The following is a 9,183-nucleotide window of genomic DNA, read 5'->3' on the forward strand; positions in this document are numbered from 1 at the left end:
ATTTTTTCTGAACAACAGCTTGTCCTAACTTTGGATCTTCCATATCAAGAACCGGCCGCATCATGGCACTACATCTATCATAATTCTTACCGTTCCTTTCAGTGGAGAGTGTTTCGCGAAACTTACGGTGATGGTCTTGAGATTAAACGAGAAGGAGATGGCCATGTACCATGGCGCGACATCACCATTCCCTTAGCAAGCATGACCATGAACATGGGGACTGCGATGTTATTTGTACTCTTGAACATCATGGGAGATTGACATTTTTCTACTGCTAATGAGGCTGCCTGCGTAGTATTCAGTGCATTGGCTCAAGGTCATACATTATTTAACATCTTAGGTTGTGTTATCTCTAACTTGAAACGAGCTCGCACTTTTCAGGATCAGTATATTCTTTTACCTGTAACCGTTTGCTGAATCATGAAGACACATTTCCCATAGTTTGCAGCTACTTTTCATGACTGGGTCAAGGTAGATTCTATGTGCCTAGCAAACAAAATCATTCGTTCATTAAGGTTTAGGCAATGGAAGCGTCCCGCTCGGTACTTGAGGCATGTTCGTTGTTACCCAACGAATGAAAATATGAAGAAACATTTGAGGAAATTCGGGGACAAAGAATGGGCACAAATTTGGCAGACTATTATCTTTTGGCGCAATGCTAAAGAAATGTATTTCCTTATTGAGGACGCCAGACTACACATCCCGCTGGATGGTAAATTTGAGCTTGTTATTGTACATATATCTAGCTAAAAATTATGTTTCGTGTGCTATTGTCTTTCATTATTCCGTGTGCTATGTTTCGTGTACTATGTTTCGTGTGCTATTGAACATTTTATTGTTTCTTTCTGAATAATATATTATGTTATCCAACCTTTCTGTTCCAGCAATCTAGCCCTAATTTTGCTCACGGTTCTCAGGTAATTTCTCTCTTTATGTATTGATACTTCGAGGACTAAGCATCATTCTGTTTGGGGGTGCTTTTAACCGGTAGCAAAAATTAGGCAAATTGTAACCTGTATATAGTTTTTTTTTTCTTGTACTTAGTGACAAAGTCTGGTTTCCTTTTCAATGATGAAAATTGTCTAGAAATCTCACATTAGTATCCGAATTAGGATTTGTTTTAAAAAACTTAAGATAATACGTATGCAATAGTTTATACATCTTTTCATGAATATTCATGCACTGAGTATCAATGATTGTTGTAGTTTATAGTTTCGAACCGGTTAGTTTACGGAAAACGGTTAGTTACTTAAACTATAAATCCTGTGAGAATCTAACCAAAAGCCTTGACATGAGTGATTTGTGTGTGATGACACAGAGGAGTAGTTTTTTCGATTAGAGAAAATCGTTCGTCTACTTACTTGATCACCACCTGAACCCTAGGAGAAAATTTAGGCCTTCTTTGGATCGACATAGCTAAAAAATTCTTACCTGTTACAAATTTTACCGCTAGTCACTCCACTGAACCTTTCATCAAACCTTTCACTTTCACAAAAAATTCCTTACCCATCTATTAAACCAAATAAAAGAACCTACCTAAGTGAGGAGTATGAGAAATATGATGAAATGTGGAAAAATAAAGAGAAAGACTTGTCCCAAATAAAAGTCAGTTACTTGCTTCAGGAAAGAAAAATAGAATCATGTTCTTAAGCAATAAAAAAAAATCATCAGTATCCAGAGGCTTAAGAACAAGGTTGGAAAACTCAGTTAGAAGAAGGAAAGAAAACAAGGAATTCTCTAGTATAAATATCTTAAAGACCCTATTCTCTCATACTCGTAAATTTTGATTATCCATTTCCATTTTCTTGTACACTATCACCTATGCCCCACAATACCTAATAAAGACCTCTAGCTCAATTAGGAGTAGGATGGTGTGATAATAAGTAGTAGACGTGATTGATCGACATCGGCTCCTCTGACTGTCATTGAGATGTGAGGAAACATGTGCCCACTGCACACTGGAGTTAACAAAACCTGAGTGGTAAAATTTTGAGTGGAATTGTGATTCGACACATACCTGTGAGAACCCATTTAGGTACGCTCTCCAAAGGATCCAGAAACGGCCCTGCTAGTACATTTCAATGCAAAGTTTACTGTATGCATTATCATATCACTACAAAAAAAACGACTTTACCCGACAGACTCCAGAAAGATTACCCGACGGTTTATAACCATAGGAAGTTACCAACGCCTTTTATCCGTCAGGTATTAGTTGGCCATCCGTCCCCGATTGTTTTATTCTGTCCGACGGGTTGCACGAGAGTTTTTAGCTATTGGCTAGTTCGACGGGCTTTAACCATTGTTTGTTTCCAACGGACACCTAAACATGGCAGTTCTACTTAACCGCCGGCATATCTATTCAATTATCAGGCGGCAAAGATTTCACTTCCCACGGCCAAAATTTCATGAAAAATTAAACCACCCTAAAATTAAAATAATTAAGCCGACTCTAAAACTTCCGACTTTTCAGCTTCTCCTTCTTCTACTATTCACCTTCTGCAATAGCCCTGCTGATTACACCATTACCTCGTGAAACTCTTGAATTTCATTGGTACCACAGTCACTTCGTTCTCAACCTGAACAGGTAATTTCAATGTTTGAATATTTAGTTAATTTCAATGAGTTCTAGTCAACATAGTAGAAGTAGAAAACCAAATACAAAAAAGCACGTTTCTCTTAATTTCTTTGGTGAAAGAACTTAAGAACAAGATCTTTTTTATCAAAAAAAAAAAGAATAATATCTTTACTATGCAAGTGATTCTACGAGTGTGCGTCATGCAAAGATCGCCATGACTCTTTGCGTCGCGTTTTTCCTCATTTGGAATTAGAGATCTTTGCTTGAAAGTTTTACTTTTGTGTTAGATGGGGGTATTTGATAATCATTTGGTTACTTTAACACCTTTCAAATTTCTTGTGTAGACAATGCAAGGAGGGTGGAATCATGAAGCGTACTTGTTGTTCCCCGTTCATTTGGATGGAACCTTATTGGACAATGCCAATTCCTTGAAAGGCGATGTTCTTCAAATATTTCCGCAGGTTGGCTTATTATTCCAAGCAATATCGCATAATTGGCTTAGCACAAATTAACAAAACCGTGTTGTGCATACATTTTCTGGGAGGTGTTTGAAGGGGAGAATTTGAAGGCTTTCATAATTGGTGGGGGTTTGGTCCTCTTCTAGCAGGTAGTTGAACTTCCTTTTTCCTCCAGAATAAATTTGATGCTTATTTTGCATACCTAATGGGTCAATCAGGAGCACACAGGAACTTGTAAACTAAATCTTATCATCCAACAAATGTAGATAACAGGGCAGCCAAGTGTTCTATATAATGCAGGGTCCATTCTTCAGGTACTTTCTCTTCACATCAACATTTACGAGATGCTAAAATTGGAAAGATTTGTAATTTTCTGAGTACCTTATATGCGGATGCTTTCCATTAATATTTATGTCGGACTCTTTGGATTTTATGTTACATCGGATCGCTTTCGTATTTCAGGTTGTAATGGGAGTGTTTAAGGTATGCTCAAGGACACGCTTCCAAACCAAACTAGTATCTAAAAGCCGACATTACAAGTATCTTGTTCAAATAAGGACACTCGTTAGTCCTGATTAATGCTGAAGTGGATTTAATGAAAAAAATGCTGAAGTTGATTCAAATTTGAGTAATGCAGCTCTAAATATTTTTGGTCTTCAAGATGATTTGTTATTGATCTTTCTGCAGTTACTGATGACAGGAGTAGCTGTCCTAAAAGTTGATGAGCTTGGAAGGCGACCCTTACTGATTGGAGGTGTCAGTGGCATTGTATGCTTCTCATCTCTCTTCGTCATCTTTCTTCATGAAATGTTTTATGCCATTTCAGGATACTGATAGTTGAGAAATCTTGAAAGCTCACTTTAATATCCTTCTATGTCACAGACGCTTTCCTTGCCGCTTCTCGCTGCTTACTATAAACTTCTTCAAGGTTTTCCTATCATTGCAGTAATTTCTCTGCTTCTTTATGTTGGCTGCTACCAGGTAAAATTTTGTTGCGTCCTCTGAAACTTTCCTCTGGTACTGCCAGAACAAAAAGAAAAAGTAAGAAAAAAAACACATAAATAGGAATAAGAATACAGCTCTTGTTTGTACCTCGTCATTTTTGGTGAAGTCACAAGGAGAAACAAAGTAATCTTGATCTCTAATGAATCTATAGACTGTTGCAGAGCTCTTTATATTCTCTGCAATATGTGAAGGTTATTTTGATGGCGGACTTTGTTCTTTAATGGCTTCTTCAGATATCTTTTGGTCCTATTAGTTGGTTAATGGTGTCAGAGATATTCCCTATTCGCACAAGAGGTCGTGGGATCAGTCTTGCAGTTCTCACTAACTTTGGCTCAAATGCACTTGTAACTTTTGCTTTCTCCCCAGTGTGAAAGAGAAATTACAATTGTTTGCATGTTGAAACTTGTGTTGGGTTATCCTTATTTGCAGGGCTAATGCACAGCAACCAAAGCTCTTTGTGGGAATGATTCTCATCCTTATTTTTGCTGAAGCTCTTGCTCTTTATGGCCTCATTATGGGTATCATTCTCTCATCCCGGGCTGGCCAATCTCGAGCTGACTGAAAGAAGACAGAGTTGAGGCATACTTGAACACTAATTATAGATTCGATTGGAAGTGGATGAACTGGATCAGTTGGTGTGCTTGAGAATGCTGCTTAGGTTTGTGCAATACTTGTAAATGATAAAGATAGCTTCATATGTTCTATGCAAATCTTATCTACTTCCCTTTTTGTACCAAACTGAATTCTCCATATACTTATATCTGAATTTTACTAAATTAGGTAATCATGTCCGGTCCTGTGTTAAATGAAAGGGAACTCGAGTCTTTGATGAAGGACCCCGTTTGAATCCTCAAATATTGCCGACATTTTTGATATTCGGAAAGGGGTTAATATAGTAATTCCATGAGCATTTCATTGAGTGGTGATATAGCATTAACATTCTCCTTGTTTTGTTTCAGGGAACCAACTCGACTGCTATCCCAATATCGCTTGTTGTCGGTGTTGTTCACCAACATCTAATTCAAAACGGCTTGCGAATATCGGCTTCCATTGTAGCAGAATCTTGCTTTCGGTCTTGATGACCCATCGGTTTGCTTGCGATTGGATATGGTGCCTTGTCTTTCCTTCAATCTTTTAAAAGATGACCTAGTTTTAGTTTCTTCTAATATATCTCCATTCCACTTTATTCTCTAGATCTTTCAATTCCATTTCACTCACATATCAGTGAAAAAAAGCATTATCGCGGCACCGTATCAACTTCATGATCATTCTTAAAAATATTTAATGAATTTATTTCTATGGTATTTTTTTCAGTGATGTATGTCCACACTTGGCACTTGAAACATGTCGGCAGTGGCGATTAAGCAACAAAACTATGAATCTAATGCGGAATGGAAAAATGCCTACGGTCACAATTGAACAAGCACAAAGGAACTTTTCTAAGGTCGAATGGTCAGCGTGTAAGATTAGATGTATATGTTATTATTGATACTCTACTTCGAACATCCATTTGAGGTTTTCAGCAGAAATTCTTGCAAGATTAACTTCTACTATCCAATATAAGTTTCATGAAGATTGCTCTCTTTAAAGTCTTACGATTTGATACAATTTCAAAGCGGTAAAATCTGGTCTTCTAAAAAATACTTTCAAAATGGGCATCTCATTACTTTCCGGTTTGTCTTATGTGCCATTTGCAGCTATTTTGGCACCCTTCGATGTGTTTTTCTCGACAAATTTGTTTTTATTAGTTATTGTGGAGCAGAAATATTTGAGATTTATGGTATATGAAGAGACATTGTTGATCTTGCATTCTGTGGAAGTGTATCCAAGATTGGTGGGCTAAGTCTTGATGAGGTACAAAACACAGGAAAGTTGCTCCTTTCGATATCTTATTTTGTGGCATTATTTTTGTTTTTGGTCTTTACAAAACAATGAGCTGCTTATTATCAATAGTTTTGTTGGCTTTCTTTAGCATGAGATTAGTCTTTTATCATACTAGATGAATTGTTTGTTGAAATTATAAATGTAAACATGAGAAAAAGTTATTACAATCGTTATGCGAAAAGGTTTGGACAAAAGAAAATTTCCAAAAGAAAACTGTTATTGATGAGTAATGCCATATAATTGGTCTTACATTATTTGTAACTATTTACTCAACCATTTACGAGGATGACCCTCTTGTAGCTTTACCCTTGACTTCTCAATACTATAACCGGGTGAACCCTATTTTTCTTGTAGTTGGTAGGGAAACCATGTCTTTTGGGTGAAAGCTTTCTCGGAGGACACAAAGAAAAAGACTAGAAAACTTTGGGTTCATCAATTCAGACTGGAGGTAGCATTTCAAGTTGTTAAGTGTGTTTAGACTTTGGATTTTCTATTGCCATCACACTTAAATCAAAGCATTCCTAGAGTTTATGATGCATAGTTTTCCCCAATTGAAAATTTCTTGGCGACTTTACCAACTTTATTACGTCCATTTTATATGGAGTATCTCGTGACTAATGATTCTTCTTATTTTCCATAGGTGAATACCATGGAAATAATCGAAAATGTCAAAACCGCTCTATAAAGCGGTTAAGCCAAAAGAATGAAAGTGCATTCACGGTTTATCAGCCAAAGACTTGGCTAACCAACCTTTGTGAATGTGAGTTATCAAAGCTTCTTGTTTGGTGGCACATCATAGTATTGAGCTAGTTAAAATTCTCCTATACTTAATTAAGGAATCTTGATAGATATATATATTATCCATTTTCTATATAGGTTCTTGAGACCTACTTGAGTTCAAAAGTGACCGCCTTCAATTCCGGTAGGGAAGGTTGAATCTGCAACTTCCATTGTTCAACGCTTACGACTTTGGTGGAATGTCACTTGGAGCAATTTCAAGAGAAACTCATGAAGCAATTGCTATTGCAATGAATAGACTATGTGGAAAATCTAACTCTGGAGAAGGTGGTGAGGTGTGTTATTCGTTGCCAGAGATGAATGTATATTATGGCCAATTCTTAACTGCACTTCCTGCAGAATAGTGGTTAGCATAAATGTTATATCAAAATCTGAACTTCTTAATTGGCGTTTGTAGCATTTGAGTGGGCATTTTCAAGAATGTAATGTTGGGATACCTGAAACAATTATTATAAGATTTTTTTTTAAAAAATAAAGAACTAATACCCGACGGATAAAAACTATCTAGTAGCAAACTACCCGACGGCTAGCTTGGTGGCATATCCATATCAACCGGTGGTGACAATTTGGTCTAACCGGCCGGTTCATAAAGCGAGAACTATCCGACGGTTTTAACAAGAACAACTATCCGACGGTCATTGACAGCCGGCATAACCGACGGTTATTAACAGCAGGAATGTCCGTCGACAAAGATCCTCTACCCCGACGGCCTGTTTTGACCAATAAAAACCGTCGAAAGCCTATGCCGACCGAGCATTTTTCGATGGTCTTGCAGCAGTTTTGGTCTGTCGGGTAATACCTTTCACGACAGCCATAGTCAGTCGGGTAAAGTCGTTCTTTTGGTTGTGTATGTAGATGTTTTAATTATTGGATGCATATTAACTTGAGTTTCAAAGAAATCAATCATCGTTCCATGCTAAGGAGATGTATGGATATCTGAGATTAATTTAGGAAACGAGTTTTTGTCACTGAGTCGTTATAGTATAAATGAAGTTTGTGAGTATCTTCTCTGGAAAACTCTCACGAGACTATAACTCGTCTACTAGGGAATTCCTAGTGGTTTAAGGCCTTGTTGCATATGGTCAATGCAACCGCACTCTGCGAAACCAGAATTAGTTAGGACTACACATTTTGGCCACTTATCTATTTTAATGTCTCTTCTTTGCTTGAGGACAAGCAAAGTGCTGTTTGGGGATAGTGTGATAAGCACCCAAAACTGTAATATGAAACCCCATTGAGACATATAAATTTGGTTAATTATGTGTTTAATAATCATGAAATAAATATATTTTCGTACTTTTGCAGGTATTCGCAGTAAACATGAAAATATTGGTTAAACCTGCGTTAAAGTACGGGGAACGACGTATATATGAATTCTTCCAAATTAGCCATGTAAAGCCCAACAAATCCGCACAGAAGTATCAAACTTCTGAAGCTCCTACCTCTTGAACTAGGACTCCGAATGCGACAAGTGAGCTGCTCAGACAATCAGGGCGATGAACTCTACGCATAGGCGGGAAGTTGTAAAATTGCCAAAAGACCAGACCGCCATTGGACTGCACGTGGACCCACTATGCGGGCCCGCAAGATTTGATAAGTCATCAATCATGGAGCATGTCAAGACAAAAATGCCAAATTATTGGTGCAAAGTTGACACCTTACATGTAATTAATTAGATTATGTGTTAATGGTGAAAAAAGGGCAAGGTGTCACTTTGTTTTAATGTGGTGGATAAAAATGAAGTAAATGTGGTTTGGTGTTTCACGTGGGAGAAAATGAGATTTCTCTCAAATGGAGAAGAAAACAAAAAACAAAGGGGGACAATCCATTTACTCCCTTGACTTCTTTTTCTTTACCATGTATTATTTTAGTTCCTTAGCCTTCGTTTTTTTTAGTTTTTAGTTTAAAAAAAAATAGCTTGTAATAGTTTTAATGGAGGAAACCTTGTGTTCCTCTTGAAAAATTCTCACTTCTTCATGCAAGTGAGTTTATAAATAGATAGTTTCTTCTTTTTGCTCTATCTCTTTTTACATTCCACACTTGTTTAAGTTTTAGCCCAAGGATCATGAGCTAAACCTTCCCTTTGTAGGGAGTTAATAATACTCATGTGAGGGAAAATTCTTGTTATTTTGGTTTAGTAAGTTGTTTAGGAAGAACAACTAGACCTACATCCTATCCCAAAATGATAGTTGGTATAGAGTCTAATTAGGGATCAAGTGATGAGCTTAGAGATAAGTCATTGCTTTGGTTTCACATGCTAGCATGTATAAGCATAGAGATGAGTCATACATGTTAGGGATGAAGTTTTCTTTTAGTAGGACTTGTCTATGAGTTCTAGGAAGATAAAAATACACTTACAAAAATCAAATAACAAAAGTTATCTTCACATGAGGAGAATTAACTCTCCACTTTTGATTGAGTAAATTTTATTGTGTCTTAGTTGCATGATTACGTAACTTAATG

General features: G+C 37.0%; 1 protein-coding gene across 1 annotated transcript; it reads left to right on the top strand.

The window, feature by feature from the left end:
* The first annotated feature begins 2,862 nt into the window (after nt 1–2,862).
* Nucleotides 2,863–4,426, top strand: LOC147486635 (D-xylose-proton symporter-like 3, chloroplastic). The gene is made up of 7 exons (XM_086573797.1): nt 2,863–2,868; nt 2,920–3,036; nt 3,300–3,347; nt 3,496–3,516; nt 3,721–3,801; nt 3,916–4,014; nt 4,272–4,426. Exons 1-7 carry the CDS (start codon nt 2,863–2,865, stop codon nt 4,407–4,409), a joined length of 510 nt encoding a protein of 169 aa, XP_086429923.1. The 3' UTR covers nt 4,410–4,426.
* The last annotated feature ends 4,757 nt before the right edge of the window (nt 4,427–9,183 follow it).

The sequence above is a fragment of the Coptis chinensis genome, chromosome 7, assembly GCF_015680905.1.
Source record: "Coptis chinensis isolate HL-2020 chromosome 7, ASM1568090v1, whole genome shotgun sequence".
Lineage (NCBI taxonomy): Eukaryota > Viridiplantae > Streptophyta > Magnoliopsida > Ranunculales > Ranunculaceae > Coptis > Coptis chinensis.

Excerpts from the sequence above, each read along its gene's own strand:
- LOC147486635 (XM_086573797.1), top strand. Across the intron at positions 3,348-3,495 it reads ATGCAGGGTCCATTCTTCAG|GTTGTAATGGGAGTGTTTAA; the intron begins GTACTTTCTCTT and ends TTCGTATTTCAG. Across the intron at positions 3,517-3,720 it reads TTGTAATGGGAGTGTTTAAG|TTACTGATGACAGGAGTAGC; the intron begins GTATGCTCAAGG and ends ATCTTTCTGCAG.